At 40.8% G+C, this 22,767-nt stretch overlaps 1 protein-coding gene across 2 annotated transcripts in view; it reads left to right on the top strand.

Annotated features, from left to right (window-relative positions):
* The window catches only part of KPNA6 (karyopherin subunit alpha 6), a 66,930-nt gene that overhangs the window by 18,123 nt on the left and 26,040 nt on the right, over positions 1–22,767 (top strand). The window contains exon 1 of one of the 2 annotated variants that reach the window (XM_025934289.2): positions 12,195–12,322. The exons of the other annotated variant lie outside the window; for it this stretch is intronic. Coding sequence (XP_025790074.2) covers positions 12,304–12,322 — 19 coding nt within the window. The 5' untranslated portion in view covers positions 12,195–12,303. Of the gene's footprint in view, positions 1–12,194; positions 12,323–22,767 lie in introns of those variants that run through there. 2 annotated transcript variants of the gene reach the window in all.

A 22,767-nucleotide genomic window follows, 5' to 3' on the forward strand; every position in this document is an offset into this window, starting at 1 on the left:
CTTGTGGCTAGTATGCTATTAAGTGTATGTAATGGAGAGAGCATTGGCTTTAGAAATACCTGGATTAGACCCATTAAATTAGCTGGGTCCTTCTGTAAATTATGCCTTGGTCTCCCTACCTCTAAAATGGGGGTTCTGTATGAGTTTAGCCTTAGGAGCTAAGCAAATCATTACTAAATTATTACCAGTTAAATATGAATTTCCTTGGAAAAATCTTGAATTTTCCTTCTATGGAGGTTAAACATTGACTTTGGGATATTTCAAAGATCTTTCAAAAGGGAGATCTTGGCTTTTACTCTGGATTTAGTAGATAAAACCTTTTCATCATGGGTAGAGACTTTGGAAAGCATTCTGGGCTGAACTCAATCAAGAATATGGCTTCACATCTAGCAGTGAGGACACAGATGTATGATTTTCTTGGCGGGAGCATCATGATCCTTGTCTGCTTTGGGGAGTCTGACAAAAGTCTCCTAGTGGGACACAGAAGTAAGAAACTTGACACAGGAAATGAACTTGTTGTATACTGCGGCAGTTTCTTGGTTTAATAGATTGGTTTAATCATAAAAATCATTAACTTTGAAGGCATCGCAATTAAAGATAAATTCATTAAGAAAGAACTTGTGTGGATCACTGGTTTATTTTTATTATCCTCATGTGCTAGGTATTATATTTAATGCCTAAGTTATATACAGGTGTCCATTTGCAAAAGAATAAAGTTGGACCCCTCTGCCTTACACCATATACAAAATTAACTCTGTGGATCAAAGACAAATGTAAAGGGTCAAAGCCATAAAACTCTTTTAAGAAATTGGGAGTAAATCATGACCTTGGCTTAGACAGTAGTTTCTTAGATATGACGTCAGCAGCACCAGCAACCAAAAAAGGAAAAGTCAAAATTTTAAACTTTTGTGTTTTAAAAGTCACCATCACGGATAATGAAAATTATGTAAGTGTTTGCTCATTGCTTTGTTTTGGCTGCCACGCAGCTGACATGTCAAAATTCAGATCAATTTTAATAATGGATTCTTTGGGTCATCCTTGTTTGTATTCATCGCTTCTGTTTTTTATACAAATTGGTATATTTCTATCCCAGATTTTTGTTTTTGTATTTTTATTTTGTTGAATTTATTGTAAACCACTTTGGATCCTTTGGAAAACTGAAGTTTAAGATGTTGAATGGAACATTTGAGAGCATGTTCGTGGTGTGCATTGTGCCATGGATTCTTGCTCTCAAAGATTTAATAGTTTAGAAGTGAAAGGTGGTGGGTTGTAAAGTACAACAGTGTCATTGGAAGTTGTCAGTTGGAACCATTTTGGGGTAACGACTCACAGATAAACAAAGCTGGATACTAGTTAATGTGACAAGGACAGATTTTAATCATTAACATACTATTGCAACAGGGAAAAGTATGAATTAAATTCAACCTCGATTTGTACAGGGGTAACTCGGCATTTTGAAGGGAGGATGAGAGAATAGAGGGGGCAGAGAAAGGGGGCTCAGAAGAGTCAGGGAAGTGAAAAATTACAAAATGTGAGAAAGAAGGGTTGGCCTATCTGAAACCCATCTGGGTTTGCTAACTGGTGCTTACTGACATTAGACTCCTACCCTCCCACAGAGCCTGGGAGACAGGGGCCCTGTTTTCAGGTGTTGGTGGAACAAACAGTAAACTCTTTTTGCAACCTTGAGATTTTCTTAAGCAGGCACTTTCAGGGCAGGGGGCTAGGGTCATCCTAGGAACCATGAGTGTTTTGTTCAACTATTATTAGGCCATGGTTGAGGCCTAGTTGAGAAAAGTTTCAAAGGAGGCTGGATAGAGTTTGGTTAAGGAGAGACTCTGGCACAGGTAAAAATCTGTTTATCTGTTGAAGCTTGGGGAGGAGGAAGTTCATGGCTGACTCTAAAGCCAGGTGAATGGTAATGGCGTTAACTGAACTAGGGAAGATACGAGAAGTAACTGGCTTAAAGAGAGGGTGAGATGGAGATATAGCCAGTAGTAGGCATTTGGAAATACACTTTCAGGCAGGAGGCTGAGACAGTAGGGATTTGGTTCTTGGTATAAAAGTGGAGGTTGAAGGGGCACCTGGGTGGCTCAGTCAGTTGAGCGTCCGACTTCAGCTCAGGTCATGATCTCACAGTTCATCAGTTTGAGCCCCGCATAGGTCTCTGTGTTGACAGCTCAGAGCATGGAGCCTGCTTCGGATTCTGTGTCTCCCTCTCTCTCTACCCCTTCCCCATTCATGTGCACTCTCTCTCTCTCTTTCAAAAATAAGTAAACATTGGAAAAAATTTTTTTTTAAAAAGTGGAGGTTGAAGCTGGGGAAGATTACTTGCGGGAGCTGCTCCTGCTGTGATAAGGACCAAAGGTAGAACTTTGATGCACACTAAGAGTGAGAGGTGGGCATTGAAGAGGAACACAGTATGAAATCTGAGGATTGGTAGGAAAGGTAGAACTGGGATAGGGTGGAGCTGTCAGAATCATGGGTAGAGTTTCAAGAAGGCAAAGGTGATCATCAGTGGCAAATTAGAAAGTCAAACAGAATCAACATTGACAAGGTCACTGGATTTAGTAGTCTAAAATTTTTTCTGAAGCGTGTGTATCCTTTTTTTTTAATAACTTCATTTTTTGACTGAGGTGAACATCATGGTATATCATCCTTTTTTTAAGTTTTTATTTATTTATTTATTTTGAGAGAGACACAGTGTGAGCAGGGGAGGGGCAGAGAGAGAGAATCCCAAGCAGGCTCCGCACTGTCAGCACAGAGCCCTACGTGGTGCTGTATCCCACAAACCATGAGACCATAACCTGAGCTTAAACCAAGAATCGGACATTTTAACCAACTGAGCCACCCAGGTCCCCGTGTCCTGCTGTTTTACAACTTTTTTTTTTTTTTTTTTTGGCGTGGGGCTTAGGGGTGCTGTTTGTTCATTTATGTATAGAGAGAGAGCAGGGGAAAGGAGGAGAGAGAGAGAAGAGAGAATCCTAACCAGGCTTCACTATCAGACCTGAGCCAAAATCAAGAGTCAGAAGCTGACCACCCAGATGCCCCTACAACTCTTTTTTATTCGGCTTTCTGTCAATTCTGGAAGAAACTCTTCTAAAATCTGCCTTTGGGAATTCTGCTCACTCCAGTCACAGAAGATTTCTTTGCTGTACATTTCTTCACTAACCTTACACCTACTGGCGAACACTTATTATGCAACTCTTACAGCTAAGCCTTGTGTCTGGGGCAGTGTAGGTGTTCAGTAAATATTGAATAAATATTTGAACAGTGACTCATTAACAAATTCTTGTGTATCTATGATAACCATAGATGCTGGAGATACAATAAAGGTCCCTGCCTTTGCGGAACTTAAAACATCCTACGGAAGAGAAGAGACACAGACTGTAAATAGTGTAATAAAGGAAATAAAACAGGTGTTCTGACAAAAATAGAGTAGCTTACTTTGGGTTAGGGTAATGAGGAAAGGACCTAGCAATTCTCAGAGCTAGGGAAGAGCATTGTGGGCAGAAAGAAAACAGGAAATGTAAAGACTACACCCGGAAACAGCCTCTAAATACCTAGCAGTGGTCTCTCTGGTTTTATTGTGGTGACGGATGGAGAGTAAGGGGGAAGAGAGGAAGAGGCAGGTTGTTTTTTAGTAGCCAGGTGAGATATGGTAGTGACTTGGATGGTGTGGGGGTCAGAAATTGATAGGTATGTAAATACATTCAAGATACATTTAGAGATAAAACGGACAGGTTTTGTTAAGAGATTAGATGAAAGAGGAGAGAAGAGAAGGAATCAAGGATGGCTTTTACTTAGGTTTTGGGTTGAGTAACTTGCAAATGCTGTTGCTGGTAGGGGGGTGAGCAGAAGTTATAAATGGAGCTAGTTTTGGATATCAAAGTAAAGATTTCGATACGTGGTTGAATATATGGGTCTGGAGCTTAAGGGAAAAGGCTGCACTTGGGACATAAATTTGGAAGTTATCATGGGAATGAATGAAATCGCCTAGAAAGAGAGTAAAGATAGAAACCAGTATCTAGATGTAGTGAAGACTGAGAAGACTGGGTGAGGTTGGAAGTGGTGCCAAGAGAGAACCTTCTCCAAGAGAAGGGATTAGTGATTAATATTGAGGGCTTAAGAAGAGAACAGAAATTTCTGTCTGTTAGATATGGCAGTGAGGTTGTTGGTGAACGTGATAAAAGCAGTTTCTGTGGAATAGAAGGAGTAGAAGTCAGGTTTGAAGAGTTAGAAGAATGAACAGCAAGCACACAGATTCAACAATAGTGGTAATACCTATTTTAATAATGGTCGTTTCATTGTGCTTTATATCTTACACACAAAATATGTAATATTCAAGAAACATGTCAGAACAAAATCAAAGTGAATGTAGACTTAGGATATGTAGATGACCTTTTTTAAGTTTCTTTACTTTTGAGAGAGAGAGAGTGTGTGCAAACAGGATAGGGACAGAGAGAGAGGGAGAGTCCCAGAGAGGGCATAGAGCCTGACGCTGGGCTTGAACCCAGGAACCACAGCCTGAGCCAAAGTCAGATGCTTAACCAACTGAGGCACCCAGGAGCCCTGTAGATGACTTTCAGGAGGGATCTGGTTACCATCTTACCAAATTTATGATCATTTAGGCAGCCTATCATTACATGTCTCCTAATGTGATGAGTATGAAACACAAAGCATCGCCTATATGTGTTCTTGCCAAAAAAATATTGTGAACCTGAATCTGTTCTAGCCTCGAGACCTAACTTCCATTTTACAGGAAACACAGGAGATAGGCATAAATTAATGACAAAAAAATGAGAATGTGAGGCATTCATTAAGACAACTGACCTAGTCTTCACAAAGTCAGTATCGCAAGTAAATTAAGGGATTGAGGGAGGGGTGCCTGGGTGGCTCAGTCGGTTGAGCATCCGACTTCAGCTCAGGTCATGATCTTGGGGTTTGTGAGTTTGAGCCCCGCGTTGGGCTCTGTGCTGACAGCTCAGAGCCTGGAACCTGCTTCAGATTCTGTGTCTCCCTCTCTCTCTGCTCCTGCGCTTGCGCATGCGCATGCGCTCTCTCAAAAATAAACATTAAAAAAAAAATTTTTTTTTTAAGGATTGAGGGAGAGGATAGGGATTTTGTAGATTAAAAGTGACCAAATGTTGGAATACCGATAATGTAATTTTTTTTTTAATTTTTTAAAAATTTACATCCAAGTTAGTATATCATGCAACAGTGATTTCAGGAGTAGATTCCTTAATATCCCTTACCCATTTAACTCATCCACCCTCCCACAACCCCTCCAGTAATCCTCTGTTTGTTTTCCATATTTAAGAGTCTCTTATGTTTTGTCTCCCTCCCTGTTTTTATATTAGTTTTGCTTCCCTTCCCTTATGTTCATCTGTTTTGTATCTTAAAGTCCTCATATGAGTGAAGCCATATGATATTTGTCTTTCTCTGACTGACTAATTTCACTTAGCATAATATCCTCCAGTTCTGTCCACATAGTTGCAAATGGCAAGATTTCATTCTTTTTGATGGCCGAGTAATGAATGCTTCATTGTATGTATGTGTGTGTGTATGTGTGTGTACATACACATACACACACACACACCACATCTTCTTTATCCATTCATCCATCGATGGACATTTGGACTCTTTCCACACTTTGGCTATTGTCGATAGTGCTGCTATAAACATTGGGGTACATGTGCCCCTTTGAAACAGCATACCTGTATCCCTTGGATAAATGCCTAGTAGTGCAATTGCTGGGTCGTAGGGTAGTTCTATTTTTAATTTTTTGAGGAACCTCCATACTGTTTTCCAGAGTGGCTGCACCAGTATGCATCCCCACCAGCGATGCAAAAGAGATCCTCTTTCTCCGCATCCTCGCCAACATCTGTTGTTGCCTGAGTTGTTAATGTTAGCCACTCTGACAGACGTGAGATGGTATCCCATTGTGGTTTTGATTTGTATTTCCCTGATGATGAGTGATGTTGAGCAGTTTTTCATGTGTCGGTTGGCCATCTAGATGTCTTCTTTGGAGAAGTGTCTATTCATGTCTTTTGCCCATTTCTTCACTGGATTGTTTGTTTTCTGAGTTTGATAAGTTCTTTAGATTTTGGATACTAACCCTTTATCTGATATGTCGTTTGCAAATATTGTCTCCCATTCCGTCAGTTGTTGCCTTTTAGTTTTGCTGATTGTTTCCTTCACTGTGCAGAAGCTTTTTCTTTTGATGAGGTCCCGATGGTTTTTTTTGCTTTTGTTTCTCTTGCCTCTGGTGACGTGTTGAGTAAGAAGTTGCTGTGGCCTAGATCAAAGAGGTTTTTGCCTACTTTCTCCTGGAGGATTTTCATGGCTTCCTGTCTTACATTTAGGTCTTTCATCCATTTTGAGTTTATTTTTGTGTATGGTGTAAGAAAGTGGTCCAGGTTCATTTTTCTGCATGTCGCTGTCCAGTTTTCCCAGCACCACTTGCTGAAGAGACTGTCTTTATTCCATTGGATATTCTTTCCTGCTTTGTCAAAGATTGGTTGGCCATATGTTTGTGGGTCCATTTCTGGGTTCTCTGTTCTGTTCCATTGATCTGAGTGTTTTGCCAATGATAATGTAATTAAAAATATATATTGTTTGAAGCTACATATTGAAGTACATATAGATGAGATGTCAGGAATTTGCTTAAGTGATTCAGGATCTGGGTGTAGATAGAAACAGAGATTAATGGCTACTAGTTGATTATTGGATCTGAATGATTGCATTGAGATTCACTTTATTTACTCTTCTGTCTACTTTTGTACATATTTGAAATTCTCCATAATAAAATTTAGAAGACTAAATACAGTGGGTGAACCTTGACTGGATTCTGGTTTGGGTTGAAAAAAAGCCAACTAGCTATAACAATCATTTTGAAATAAGAAAAATTGAGTATGGACTACATAATAGGTGTTTTGATAATTTTCTTAGGTTTGAAATTGTGGTTATGTACGAAGGTCCTTATTATGAGGCACATACTAAAGTAATAAGGGTGAAGTGCCAAGTTGTGCCATTTACAACTTTGGTATGTTCAGTTTGGGGTGCCTGGCTGGCTCAGTCAGAAGAGCATGTGACTCTTGATCTCAGGGTCATGAGTTTGAGCCCCACTTTGGGTGTAGAGATTAAATAAACTTTAAAAAATATAAAACAAAATGTGTATAATATTTGTAAAATATCATTTGTACATCTGATAGAGTAAAACAAATAGGGCATCGTTAAAAAGTATTGAATCTTAGGGGTGCCTGGGTGGCTCAGTTAAGTGTCTGACTTCAGCTCAGGTCGTGATCTTACAGTTCATGAGTTCAAGCCCTGCTTTGGGGTCTGTACTGACAGCAAGGACCCTGCTTTGGATTCTGTCTCCCTCTCTGTCTCCACGTCTCGCCCGCTCATACCCTCTCTCTCAAAATAAATGAATAAACATTTAAAAAAAACTTTTGAATCTTAAAGGAGAGTTTATAGATGTTTATTATGCTATTTCAATTTTTCAGTGCTTAAATAATTCATAATAAAAAGGGAGCAGAAAAATTATTTTGGTCTTCATGAGAATAGAGAAATGGGGCAGTAGTTTGGATGGGGGGTGGTAAATGAAAAGATGCACTCACAAGTGACTGGCTGCTTCTCAGGATAAAGAATTGCAGGTGGTGTGGCACCTGGCTGGCTCGGTCAGTGGAGCATGTGACTCTTGATCTCTGACTGTAATTTCTAGCCCCATGTTGGGTGTAGAGATTACTTAAAATAAAATCTTTAGGGGCGCCTGGGTGGCTCAGCTGGTTGAGCCTCTGATTCTTGATTTTGGCTCAGGTCATGATCCCAAGGTTGTGGGGTCAAGCCCCATATCTGGCTCCACACTGTGCATGGAGTCTGCTTAAGATTCTCTCTCTCTCTCTCTCTCTCTCTCTCTCTCTCTCTCTCTGTCTGTCTCTCTCTCTGTCTCTCTCTCTCTCTCTCTCTCTCTGTCTCTCTCTCCTCTTCTCTCTCCCCCACCCCACCCCAAAATGAAGAAATAAACATTTTAAAAAATAAATACGGGGTACCTGGGTGGCTCAGTCAGTTAAGCCTCTGACTTTGGCTCAGGTCATTATCTTGTGGTTTGTGGGTTCAAGCCCCATGTTGGGTTCTGTCCTGACCCCTCAGAGCCTGGAACCTGCTTTGGATCCTGTGTCTTCCTCTCCCTCTCTCTCTCTCTCTCTCTAATATTTATTTATTTTTGAGAAAGAGAGAGAGACAAAGCAAGAGCAGGAGAGGGGCAGAGAGAGACGGAGATCTCTTTAGACAAACATCTTGGCAGTTTTCAGTTGCTCCCTCTTCGTATGAGTACTAATTAAAGAATCGATTGCAGGGGCGCCTGGGTGGCGCAGTTGGTTAAGCGTCCGACTTCAGCCAGGTCACGATCTCGCGGTCCGTGAGTTCGAGCCCCGCGTCGGGCTCTGGGCTGATGGCTCGGAGCCTGGAGCCTGTTTCCGATTCTGTGTCTCCCTCTCTCTGCCCCTCCCCCCCCGTTCATGCTCTGTCTCTCTCTGTCCCAAAATAAATAAAAAACGTTGAAAAAAAAATTAAAAAAAAAAAAAAGAATCGATTGCCAGTAATTCTCAAGTTAAAATGACTGAGTACATAGACCAGTATAGACAGAACCTAGTCTAAAGGCAGGAGCCAAATTGAATAGAAATATATGTGTGTTGGGGGGGGGGGGGGGGTTGGAAAGAAGGGAATTCTCAGAGGTTGGATGAAAAGTGGAGGCCTTTAGAATTAGAGGGTCTAGATCCCAGTCCCAGGTTCACAATTTTTTTAATGTTTGTTTATTTTTGAGAGTGAGAGAGACAGAACATGAGTGGGGGAGGGGCAGAAAGAGAGGGAGACACAGAATCCGAAGCAGGCTCTAGGCTCTGAGCTGTCAGCACAGAGCCCGATATGGGGCTTGAACCCACAGACTGCGAGATCGTGACCTGAGCTGAAGTCTGGCAGCTTCTCCAACTGAGCCATCCAGGCACCCCCCACCCCCCCCCCCCCGGGTTCACAATTTAATAGCTGAATGATCTTGTGTGAGTCATAACACCTCTGAACCTGGCTCCTTAGCTATTAATTGCTATTTAATTACTGTCCTCAAACCAAGAGTTTAAAACAGCTGATTTCACCCTAGCCCCTGTCAGATTTTGTTTGGCTGGCACAATGTTGTAAAAACTGAGTATGAAGACAGTCCCTGATGTAATATTATAACTGTCCTGTAAAACCTGGGATGTGAGCAAATTTGTTTCTTTATCGGAGATGGAGTAACCCCGAACTGAGAATTCTGATGGATTTGCTGCTACCAATAGCTTACCTTTTTGGGAAATGAGAAGAACCTGGAGTTTGCAATCAAATAGGTCAAGGTTGATGGATTAGCTTCCTGGCTTGTTACTTACCCTCTGAGTCTCATTTTTCTCATCTGTAAAATGGATTCTCAAGATTATTGTGAAGATCAGATATTATGTCTACAAAAAGCTTGGCACATTAGCAATTGTTACTAGCCTGCTAAGGCTGTGGACTCTATATCCTGGTATACTCTTATTCCTTTCTTTTCTTTAAATGTTCATTTATTTATTTTTGATAGAGAGTGAGTGTGAGTGGGGTAGGGACAGAGAGAGGAAGAGAGAATCCCAAGCAGGACTTGGCTCAATCCCATGAACCGTGTGATCATGACCTGAGCCAAAATCAAGAGTCGGATGCTTAACTGACTAAGCCACGCAGGCGCCTCTCCTTTCCTTTAAATTAACTGGAATATGGCTGTAGTGGAGTTTTTGTATTTGTTTTTGTTTTTGTTTTTTTTAATGTTTGCTTATTTTTGAAGGAGAGAGAGAGTATGAGCCGGGAAGGGGCAAAGAGAGGGAGAGACAGAATTTGAAGCCTGCTCTAGGCTTTGAGCTGTGAGCACAGAGCCCGATGCGGGGCTTGAACTCAGCAGCCATGAGATCATGACCTGAGCTGAAGTCAGAAGCTTAACGGACTGAGTCACCGAGGCGCCCCTGGCCGTACTATTTTAACCCAGGATTCTGTGCGTGTGTGTGTGTGTGTGTGTGTGTGTGTGTGAGTGAGAGAGAGAGAGAGAGAGAAAGCGAGCACGAGCGAGAGCACGTGCTAGCTTGCATAAGCAAGGGAGAGGCAGAGAGAGAGAGAGAATCCCAAGGAGCCTCTGCACTCTCAGCACAGAGCCTGATGTAGGGCTTGATCCCAGGAACTGTGAGATCATGACCTGAGCTGAAGTTAACTGACTGAGCCACCCAGGGGCCCCCAACCCAGGAATCTTATGTTGATACATATTAGCTAGATAATTCCTAGTGAAAGGTATGAGAGGCCAACTAAAAAAAGCCATTTTTTTTAGCCTAGGAGGAATCAGATTTCTTTCTTGAAGGAAGAGGCCTTAAATTGAGAGATAACCACTTATCTTTTTTATCCCTCTTCCCACTATCATTAAGTAACCTTTAATGCATCATGATGAGTTGTAAAGCTTCCTAATTGTAGCATATGCCCAACAGTGAGTCTGCATGATTTAAAGCCTCAGCTCATCCTTGATGCCCAGGCAGCTACAATGACATTTCTTTAGAAAGCTTCCTTCTGCAGTGATCAGCGCCCACTCAGCTTAACACCAGGGCAAGGGAACTAATTTGAAAGGACTGACTGCTTCGTAGTGTTCCAAGTCCCATCTCCGTTGAAGATTGTCAGGTCATTACCTAGAAAATAATGCTAGTTCCCTTATTTACTAAATATAGCTCTTTTGGGCTTTTTCTAGGCAGATGCCAAGTGATTGCTTGGTAGCTTTTTGAAGTACAGACCATGAACATAAGGCTTTGATTTGGAAAGTCCTAGAGCCAGCAGGTATACAGGATGTGAGCTTGAAGGTGTAGTAGAATCATTCCCATCCCACACACAGGATAGCTGGCTATATGTAGTATGCCTTTTTCTGAGAACATGTGCATAATTTTAAAGTTGTATGAGTCTCAAAAGAGACTCTGGGGGCACCTGGGTGGCTCAGGCAGTTAAGCATTCAACTTCGGCCCAGGTCATGATCTAGCAATCCGTGAGTCTGAGCCCCATGTCAGGCTCCAGGCTTGGAGCCTGTTTCAGGTTCTGTGTCTCCCCCTCTCTCTGCCCCTACCCCACTCATGCTCTGTTTCTCTGTCAAAAAAAAAATAAACATTTAAAAAAATTAAAAAAAGAGAGACTCTGATTCTATCAGTCAGAGCTTATATTATTTTGCTAGGGCTGCCAAAACAAAGTACCACAGCCAAGATGTCTTAAACAACAGGAATTTATTTTTCCACAGTTCTGGAGGCTAGAATTCTGAGATCAAGATGTCAGCAAGGTTGGCTTTTTCCGAGGCCTTTTTCTCTCTTTGGTTTATCAGTGGCTGTCTTCATGTTCACGTGATGTTTTCCCTCTGTGTGCATCTATATCTTAATCTTCTCTTTATAAGGACACTAATCATAATTGGATTAGGGCCTTACCCCAGTATCCTCACTTCTTTAAAAATACCCTGTCTGGGGGTGCCTGGGTGGTTCAGTCGGTTAAGCATCTGAGTTCAGCTCAGGTCATGACCTTGCAGTCCTTGTGTTCAAGCCCCGCATTGGGCTCTGTGCTGACAGCTCAGAGCCTAGAACCTGCCTCAGACTCTGTGTCTCCCTCTCTTTTTGCCCCTACCCTGCTCACACTCTGTCTCTCTCTCTCAAGAAAAAAATAAACATTAAAAAAATAAAAAGACCTTGTCTGCCGGAACTTCAAAATATGAGTTGTAGGCAGGGTACAATTCAGGACATAACAGGGTCTGTGCCTGTTTTGTATCATTGCTCGTCCCTTGGTTCCAAACGTTTAGAGAGTACACTGCAACATTAGCCACTTATTTCCTAAGAAATGGGAGGTATAACTTCAGGGACCTATTCACTTTGAGAGAATTCCTTGACTAAGAAAACCCAAAGGCTGTCTAAGACAGTCAGATGCTAGAAAAGGTTATTTGTATTCTGGATTTCTTAATCCAGTAAGGGAGTGCATGATGAAAACAAACCCTTTGCCTGTTGGTCCTTAAATGAGAGCCCAGCATTCCTTTGGTTGCTGATTCCAGATATGCTTCTGTGGTGTTCCTTCTTCCAATCTAACCTCCCTTGCCTGCCTTCTCCAGTGAAGTCACAAGCAAATATTTGTGATGGTTTCTTGTCACCATGGTGACTAAAGAAGCACATCTTGGTTCTCCTTCCAGCTTTGTTGTCAGCTTTGCTCGAAGGAAGGGACAGCTCCCTGGGAGAGCCCAGGCTCAGAGTCATGAAAAACCATGTGTCAGGTAATGGGGGACAGCAGTCCACAGTCCTGCCTTTAGGAATCTGTCCTGTGCCTATTAGTCTCCAGGCACAGGGGTAATCAGTAACCCCAAAGGGAGGCCACTGCATTCCCCTAGAATGTTTTTTTTAAATAATAAATTCACTTGGGACTTGCCAAGTAGGTGTGTAGGCTTGCACATTTTAAGACCCTACCGCCGCAGTTGGTTCACCAAGCTACTTTACAGAATGACGGAGGTGCCTTCTCTGAAGTTTCATTTCCTCAGTTTCTCTAGCTCCGGAATTCAGCGCTTTCTTCAACTTCCATTTTCATTTCTCTTTCACTCAGATTCTCTTAATAGACTCTTCTCCCCCCCCCCCCCCATTTATGTACTTCCTTATTCTGTTTCCACCCCCAACATGATTTCCTGGTTGAAGAAGCAGCCCCCATCTTCTTAGGAGATTTCTTTTTAAACTCTCAGTACAATCCCCCAACCATGCTACAAAGGGGGCAATCTTAGTTGTTCGTTCTGTGTGCCTATAAAACTTATTTTTCACCCCATTAGCAATAAATACTCTTGATAATTTCCAGTTAGAAATTCAGAGAATCAGAAAGGCCTCTAAAGGACTTGTGGGTTAACATAATCAGCTTCACTTTCATCAGGTCTTTAGATAGTGAGATTGTTTTAAAAATGTAAATATTGGGTAAGGTATGATAAAGCCTCTCTGACCACAGGAAGAGACAGGAATGCGGCATGAAAGGAATACATTTGTTACACTCACAGGTCTCAGAGAGGAAGCCACTGCATGCGTGCAGGGTCACAGAAGAAATACATATGTATATATATACATATGTATATATATTGTCTGTGTATATGTGTGTGTATGTGTGTGTGTGTGTGTGTGTGTGTTTTGAGAGAGAGAGAGAGAGAACACACAAGCAGGGGGAGGGCAGACAGAGGAGGACAAAGGATCCAACATAGGCTCCACACTGACAGCAGCAAGCCCAATGGATGCCCAAACCCACAAACTGAACCGAACAGTGAGATCATGACCTGAGCCGAAGCTCAACCCTAGGCCAGAGACTTTATTAAGGTTTCTGAGGGAAAGTGAAGGCAGGGCAGAGCAAACTGTTTAGGACTGGCAACTTTGAATTAATCCAAAGGATTTTGGTCTGTAGGAGTGGTTTCTACTTGCCTACTACCTCACCAAGAGTTGATTAAAGTGAAGGAATATTGTCTCCTGGGTGTATAGGCAAGGTAGAGGAGGAGATATGGCTCTGGACTTTGCTGTTAGGCAAGTTGTTACCTTTAGGCATTAGCCATGGGAGGGGCAGTCTGTCCCTGGGTCTGTAAAGGTCCCAAATGCTGAAACATCAAGAACACAATGTAATGGGCACCTGAATGGCTCAGTTGGTCAAGTGTGTCCCCTCTTGGTTTTGGCTCAGGTCATGATCTCACAGTTCATGAGTTTGAGCCCCATGTCAACTTTTTTAAGTGCCAACACTTAAAAAAGAACACAGAAAATAAGAAAATAGAGTTAATATAATTGGCCCTGTAACTGGTGAATGCAAATAGACAAATATGGTATCTAAAAAAACATATAGAACAGGGATTCGGTGTTAGTTTTAATTGGCAGAGGTATGCTGCAATTAAAACTTTGGTAAAGGGGGGCGCCTGGGTGGCTCAGTCGGTTAAGCGTCCGACTTCGGTTCAGGTTATGATCTCACGGTCCGTGGGTTCGAGCCCCACGTCGGGCTCTGTGCTGACAGCTCGGAGCCTGGAGCCTGCTTCAGATTCTGTGTCTCCCTCTCTCTCTGACCCTCCCCTGTTCATGCTCTGTCTCTCTCTGTCTCAAAAATAAATAAATGTTAAAAAAAAAAAAAAAAAAAAAAAGCTTTGGTAAAGGGGCGCCTTGGTGGCTTAGTTGGTTAAGTATCCGACTTCAGCTCAGGTTATGATCTCACGGTTCGTGAGTTCGAGCCCCGCATTGGGCTCTGTGCATCATGACAGCTCAGAGCCTGAAGCCTGCTTTGGATTCTGTGTTTTCCTCTCTCTCTGCCTCCCCCCACCCCTCCCCTGCTTGGACTCTATCTCTCTCTCTTTCTCAAAAAAATAAACATTAAAAAAAATTTTTTTTTTAATTTTGGTAAAATATAATATAACTCACCATTTTAGCTTTTTTAAAAAATTTTTTTGTTTTGTTTTGAAAGAGCGCACACACAGGAGGGGCAGAGAGAGATAATTCCAAACAGGCTCTCACTGTCAGTGCAGTGACCCTGGGCTCAAAGTCAGCGAACCGTGAGATCATGACCTGAGCTGAAGTCAGACGCTTAGCCAACTGAGCCACCCAGGCGCCCCATTCAATTTTTTTAGATATACAAAAGTGTAGATTTTACAGTCCCACCAGGAATGCACCAGATGCTAATTTCTCCACATCCTTGCCAACACTTGGTATTTTGTTTTCTTTTGTCTTTATTATAGCTATTTATTAGGCATGAAATCAAATCTCATTGTAGTTTTGGGTTTTTTCTTTTTTAACGTTTATTTATTTTAGGGAGAAAAAGAGAGCACAGCAGGGGAGGGGCAGAAAGAGAGAGGGAGACACAGAATCAGAAGCAGGCTCCAGGCTCAGCTGTTAGCACAGCCCGATGCGGGGCTCGAACTCACAAACAGCAAGATCATGACCTGAGCCAAAAAGTCAGACACTCTACCTTCTGAGCCACCCAGACACCCCTGTAGTTTTTTTTTTTTTTATTGTTTGTTTATTTTTGAGACAGAGACAGAACATGATCAGGGGAGGGGCAGAGAGAGAGGGAGATAACAGAATTGGAAGCAGGCTCCAGGCTCCTAGCTGTCAGCACAGAGCCTGACATGGAGCTCAAACTCATGGACTGCAAGATCATGAACTGAGCCAAAGTTGGAAGCTTAACCTATTGAGCCACCCAGGCACCCTTCATTGTAGTTTTGATTTGCATTTCTCTTAAGACTATGTTGAGCATCTTTCCATATGCATATTAGCCATTTATGTATCTTCTTTAGAGAAATGTATACAAATTATTTGTCCATTTTTAAATTGGGTTGTCTTTTTGTTGTTGAACTGTAGAAATTCTTTGTATATTCTTGGTATTAAACCCTTATCAGATACATGACTTGGAAATAATTTTCCCAGGCTATGCTGTAAGTTGTCTTTTCACTTTCTTGTTAATGTCTTTTGTTGCTTGTGCTTTTGATGTCATAGCAAAAGAATCTATTGCCAAATCCAAGGCCATAAAATTTTTTTTCTATGTATTATTCTAAGTATTTTATGGTCTTAGCTTATATTTAGGTTGTTGATCCATTTGGAGTTAATTTTTGTATATGGTGTAAGCCTGGGGTCCAACTTCATTCTTTTAGATATTAGTTGTCCCAGTAATATTTTTTGAAGAGAGTATTCTTATTCCGTTGAATGGACTTGACACTCTTATCAAAATTATTTGGTTGGCTATAGATGTATGAATTTATTTCTACACTCTCAATTTTATTCCATTTATCTGTATGTTTATCCTTATGCCAGTACCACACTATTCTGATTACTGTAGCTTTGTAGGAAGTTATAAAATCAGGAAGTGTGAGTCTTCCAACTTTATTATTTAAGAGTGTGTTGTTAGTTTCCACATATTTCTGAATTTCTAGCTTCATTCTGTATGGTCAAATTTATTGAGAATTTATTGAGACTCTTTGTGGCCTAACATGGTCTGTTCTGGAGAATGTACCATGTACACTCGAGAAGGTATATTCTGCTATTGTTGGGTGGAGTGTTCTATGTCTTTTTAGGTCTGACTGATTCATAATGTTGTTGAAGTCCTCTGTTTCCTTATTAATCTTCTATTTAAGTATTCTGTTCATTATTGAAAGTGGTGTATGGAAGTCTCCAAGAACTATCGTAGAACTATTTTTCCCTTCACTTCTGACCATGTTTGTTTGCTTCATATATTTTGGGACTCTGTTTTGGTGCATATATGTTTTATAATTATTATATCTTCTTAATGAATTGACCGTTTTGTCAATATATAATGTCGTCCTTGATCTCTCATAAGAGTTTTTGACTTACGGTTTTTTGTCTGATACTGGTTAGCTATTCCAGCTCTCTTTTGGCTACCATATGCTTGAAATATTTTAAAAAAATTTTTTTTAATATTTATTTATTTTTGAGACAGAGAGAGAGCATGAACAGGGAGGGTTAGAGAAAGGGAGACACAAGAACCTGAAGCAGGCTCCAGGTTCCAAGCTGTCAGCACAGAGCCCAATGCGGGACTCAAACTCACAGACTGTGAGATCATGACCTGAGCCAAACTCGGATGCTTAACCGACTGAGCCACCCAGGCGCCCCGCTTGAAATATTTTTTTCCATCCTTTTACTTTAAACCCGTTTGTGTCTTAGGATATGCAGTAAGTCTTTGTAGACAGCATATAATAACTTAAGAGTTTAATCCATTTACACATATTACTCTGATAAGGAAGGACTTCTGGCATTTTATTCTTTGTTTTCTTTAGGTCTTCTACTTTTTTTGTCCCCCTCGTCCTCCAATTACTGCCTTTTGTGTTTAATTTTATGTAGTGAATGGTTTTGATTCCCTTTTCATTTCCTTTCGTGTTTATTTTTTATTTCTATTTTGTATATGTATTTTTTTTAGATGGTGTGGTTACCATGGGGATTACATTTAACATTCTAAATTTATAGCTATATAGTTTGAATTGGTACCAACTTCAAAAAATCTGTTTCTGTACAGCGCCAATTCCCCCTTTATGTTGTTGCCGTCACACAAAGTACATCTTTACACGTACCCATTATATGCCCAGTAACATACATAAATTTGTGATTAGTTTATACACTTTTCTTTAAATCATGTAGGAGATAAAAAGCAGTTACAAACCAATAATACTGATTTTTATATTTACCCATATAGTTACCTTTATTGGCTTCAAGTTACTGTGTAGTGTCCTTTCATTTCACTTCATTTTCAGTTTACAGGACTCTCTCTAGCATTTCCTGTGGAGCAGGTCTCATGGTAACACACTCTGTCAGCTTTTGTTTATCTAGAAGTGTCTTAATTTCTCCCTTGTTTTTGAAGCACAATTCTGTCAAATGTAGAATTCTTTGGCTTTCTCCCCCCTTCAGTTCTTTAACTGTGTCATCCCAATGCCTTCTGGCCTTCATGGTTTCTAATGGGAAATTGGCTTGTATGTGATGAGTCACTTCTCCCTTGCTGCTTTCAAGATTCTCTATGTCTTTGGCTCTCAATAGTTTGATTATGTGACTAGATGTAGATCTGAATTTATCCTCCTTGGGATTCATTGAATATTTTTATGGGTAGATTCATGTTTTACATTGAATTTGGGAGGTTTTCTGCTATTATTTCTTAAATTTTTTCTGTCCCTTTCTTTTCTGTTTCTTTGACTCCCGTAATACTTTTTGGATATGCTTGTTGGAATTCCATGGACTCCATTGGCTCTGTTACTTTTCACTCTTTCCTCTCCTGAGAGTACATAATTTGTGTTCCTGTCTTCAAGTTTGTTGGTCCTCCTGTTTGTTCACGTGTGCTATTGAGCCCCTCTAGTGAATTTTTCATTTTAGTTATTTTTCAACTAACTTTAGTTACTCTTCAACTCCAGAACTGCCTTTTTTTTTTTAATTAATTAATTTAAGTAATCTCTACACCTAGCATAAGGCTCAAACTCACAACCCCAAGATCAAGAGTCACATGGTCCTCTCAACCAAGCCAACCAGACGCCCTTCAACTCCAGAACCTCTGGTTGATTCTTTCTCTATTTGTTGTTGTTCTCATTTTGTTCTGCATTGCTTTCCTGATTTCCTTTAGTTGTTTGTCTTTTTTTTTTTTTTTTTTTTTTTTTTTTTAGTTCTTTGTATTTAAGACAGTTGTTTGAAAGTCTTTGTCTACTATCTCTAGCAGCAGGGATAGTTTCTTGTCAATTTATTTTGTCCCTTCAAATGGGCCATACTTCCCTGTTTATCTCCATTATTGGCTTATTACCTTTAAAGAAGTTTCTTAATGGGAAGACTTTATATGTACTTACATGTTTACCATTTCTAGTATCCTTCCTTTTGTGAAGATCTGAGTTACCATCTGGCATAATTTTCCTTCTACTTAAATGTAGTATTTCTTTAAAAAAATTTTTTTTAATGTTTATTTTTGAGAGAGACAGAGACAGAATGGGAGTGGGATAGGGGCAGAGAGAGAGGGAGACACAGAATCCAAAGCAGGCCCCAGGCTCCAGGCTCCGAGCTGTCAACACAGAGCCCGACGCAGGGCTCAAACCCATGAGCTGGAAGATCGTGACCTGAGCCGAAGTCAGACGCTCAACCAGCTGAGCCACCCAGGCGCCTCTATTTATTTTCAGTTGAGAGAGAGACAGAGTGTGAGTGGGGTAGAGGCAGAGAGAGAGGGAGACACAGAATCCGAAGCAGGCTCCAGGCCCTGAGCTGTCAGCATAGAGCCTGACATGGGGCTCGAACTCACAAACTGTGAGACTATGACACAAGCCCAAGTGTCTGCTAGAGACAAAGTCTCAGGTTTTGTTTGAAGAATCGATTCCTATTTCATTTTCATTTTTTGAAAGTATTTTCATTGGGTATAGAATTCTAGTTTGACAGGTTTCCTTCAATACAATTTCGTATTTCATTATCTTCTGACTTGCATAGTTTCTTTTTTTTTTTTTTTTAAGTTAATTCATTTTGAAAGAGAGAGAGAGTAGGGGAGGGAGGGGCAGACAGCGAGGGGGAGAGAGAGGATCCTGAGCAGGCTATACACTGCCAGCATGGAGCCCGAGCCTGATGTGGGGCTTGAACCTGAGCTGAAACCAAGAGTCAGTTGCTTAACCACCTGAGCCACCCAGGCTCCCTGACTTGCATAGTTTCTGACAGGAAGTCAGGTCATTCTTATCTTTGGTCTTCTGCATGTAATGAGTCATTCTAGCTGTTTTTAAGATTTCGTTATCACTGGTTTTCAGGAATTTGACTATGATGTCCCTTAGTGTGATTTTCTTTGTTTTTACCATTCTTAAGGTTTATCATGATTTCTTGGGTTTATGGGATCAAGTTTGGAAATGTTTTACTCTTTGTTTCTTCATAAGTTTTTTGTCAACTTTCCTCACCCCCCACTTTTTCCCCTGTGAATGCAGCTACAGATAAATTAGGCCATTTGGTAAACATCGCATGAGCCACTGTGGCATCATTTTTGGTCTGTCTCGATTGATTTTTCTTCTTTCTGTGGGTGTGTCATGTTTTTCTGCTTCTTGGCATATCTACAAGTTTTTAATTGGATTTTTGATGTAATTTGTATTGTCTTTTTTTTTTTTTTTTTTTTTTTTTTTTAAGGATGTAGAGCCTTATAGGCAGTTGTTACATTCTGCCCACTTGATCAGTTGAAGTGTTGTTTGGAAGCTTTGTTAGTAGTCTTGTCTAGGGACTTCCCCCCCTAAGTTTTATATATTTAAGTAATCTCTACACCCATCGTGGGGCTTGAACTCACGACCCCAAGATCAAGAGTCCCGCACTACTCTGATGGAGGCAGCCAGGCACCCCTCTAGGGATAGTTTGATCTTACTCTTAAGGCATAGCCCTTTTTAGGGTTCAGTGTATGCCCTGAATGATCAGTGAGGAATCTCCATTCTGATTCACCAAATGCTTTCCAGCCCTGTGTGAGCTCTGGGAACTGTTGAGTTTACAGCTTCCCCGTTGCTCTTTGCCTGACTCATGAAGCTTCTTCACCTCACACCTGTACATCCTTAGTCTCTATCCCAGATTTAAGGGAACCCCAAGCATTTCCTGAGCTTTTTTTCCATGTATTTTGCTCTTTTCTGGAACTCTGCCTCACAATTTCCAGCTGTCTTAATCTCCTTGATCTTTTTCCTCAACTAGTGAGATTGCTTTGCTCTTTGGTAACCGTCTTCCTGCTCAGTGGTCTAGAACGTGCCTCCAGGCAGAAAGCCAAGGAGATAAGTTAGGGCTCACCCTCTTGGGGATCACAGATTTTCAGTGCCTTGTGTCCAATACCTGAAACAAGTTTACAGCAGGAGGATAAATCCAATCCCTGTTATTACACCCTGGCTGGAATGGAAGTGATAGCTATATTTGTAATGCCTAACAAAATAAGACAAAAAGGAATTATAAGGAATAATTAAAAAACAACAACAACAATAGGAACTGGTGTTCAGACAGACTGTTCTAAATGTATGTACCTCTAATAAAATTGTCATAAAATATATAAAGCAAGGGGCGCCTGGGTGGCGCAGTCGGTTAAGCGTCCGACTTCAGCCAGGTCACGATCTCGTGGTCCGTGAGTTCGAGCCCCGCGTCAGGCTCTGGGCTGATGGCTCAGAGCCTGGAGCCTGTTTCCGATTCTGTGTCTCCCTCTCTCTCTGCCCCTCCCCCGTTCATGCTCTGTCTCTCTCTGTCCCAAAAAGAAATAAACGTTGAAAAAATATATAAAGCAAAATAAAACTACAGGGTGAAATGGATACATTTACTGTTGATAAGTCAAGAAAAAAGTTAGTAAAGTAATAGAAGAGTTGAATAACAAGGTGAACAACTTGATTTAATGGACATATGGTTAATAGAATGCCATGCACAATTATTAAAGAATACAGATTTTTCTCAAGCACACATGGGGCACTTACATAATTTGTATACATATTGAGCCGAAAAAGCAAATCTCGATATAGATGGTTCCTGACTTATTATTTATTTTTTAATGTTTATTTATTTTTGAGAGACAGAGCATGAGGAGGGGAGGGGCAGAGAGAGGGAGATACAGAATCCGAAGCAGGCTGAGCCCGGCGTGGGGCTCAAACACGTGAACCGTGAGATCACGACCTGAGGTGAAGTCAGATGCTTAACCGACTGAGCCACCAAGGCGCCCCAATGGTTCCTGACTTATGATGGTTCAACTTACAATTTTTCAACTTTACTATGATATGAAAGCGGAAACACATTCAGTTGAAGCATTACTTTGAATTTTGATCTTTTCTCGGGCTGGTGACATATGGTACAATATTCATTCCCAATCCTGGCCAGCAGCAGTGAGTCACAGCTCCCAGTCAGCTATGTGATCACAAGGGTACACAATTGATAAACTTAAATCATTCTGTACCCATACAACCATTCCTTTTTTCACTTTCAGTGTAGTATTCAGTAAGTTACATGAGATAGTGAATATGTTACTATAAAATAGGCTTTGTGCTGGATGATTTTGCTTGGCCAACTACAGGCTAAAAGAGTATTCTGAGCACATTTATGGTAGGCTAGGCTGAACTATGATATTCAGTAGGTTACGTGTATTAAATGTATTTTTAACTTAACCAGTATCATCTTAACAGTGGGTTTATCAGAACATAGCCCAATCATAACTCAAGGAAGATCAGTAAATTTAAAAGAATCCTTGAGACTCTGATCACGGTGTGATTAATTATATTAGAAATAAATAACAGAGGGGCGCCTGGGTAACTCAGTCGATTAAGCATCTGACTTATGCTCAGGTCATGATCTCATGGTTCATGGGTTCAAGCCCTGTGTCAGGCCCTGTGCTGACAGCTCACAGCCTTGAGCCTGCTTTGGATTCTGTGTCTCCCTCTTTCTCTCTGCCCCTTCCCTGCTCATGCTCTGTCTCTCAAAAATAAATAAATACTAAAAAAAATTTTTTTTAAGAAATAATAACAGAAAAGTAAGTCCCCAAACATTACTGATTAAAAAAAAAACACTCATGGTTCAAATAAAACCAAGGGAAATTTGGTATTCAGAAGTGAATTACAATGAAAATGTTATTTTTTTTTTTTTAATTTTTTTTTCAACATTTATTTATTTTTCGGACAGAGAGAGACAGAGCATGAACGGGTGAGGGGCAGAGAGAGAGGGAGACACAGAATCGGAAACAGGCTCCAGGCTCTGAGCCATCAGCCCAGAGCCCGACGCGGGGCTCGAACTCACCGACCGCGAGATCGTGACCTGGCTGAAGTCGGACGCTCAACCGACTGCGCCACCCAGGCGCCCCGAAAATGTTATTTTGAAGGAAATTAAAAAGACTTTTAGAAAGATAATAGGCAAAATACAAAGTCTGAATATTAATGACTTAGGTACACAGTTTAGAAAGAAAAGTAGTAAGGAGAAAGAAATCATACAGTAGAGAGGATTAACAGGCAAAATTTGGATCTTTCAGAAGACTAAGATTAGTCAAATCTTATAAGATTTCTAAAGAATAAAAGAGGATACAAATAATATTAGAAATGAAAAAAAAGAACTACAAGTAACTAAGGAAATTAAAAAGAACATTAACAACTTTATGCACACCATTGAAAAGACAAATTCCTAGAATAACATAACTTACTAAAAGTGACTCTAATAGGATGTCTGACTAGCCTTATAATCATGACATATTAAATTAGCAGCAAAGACTGTTCTCACAACGAAAATGCCA

Source organism: Puma concolor, chromosome C1, assembly GCF_028749965.1.
Source record: "Puma concolor isolate L17-30 chromosome C1, mPumCon1.1.hap2, whole genome shotgun sequence".
Lineage (NCBI taxonomy): Eukaryota > Metazoa > Chordata > Mammalia > Carnivora > Felidae > Puma > Puma concolor.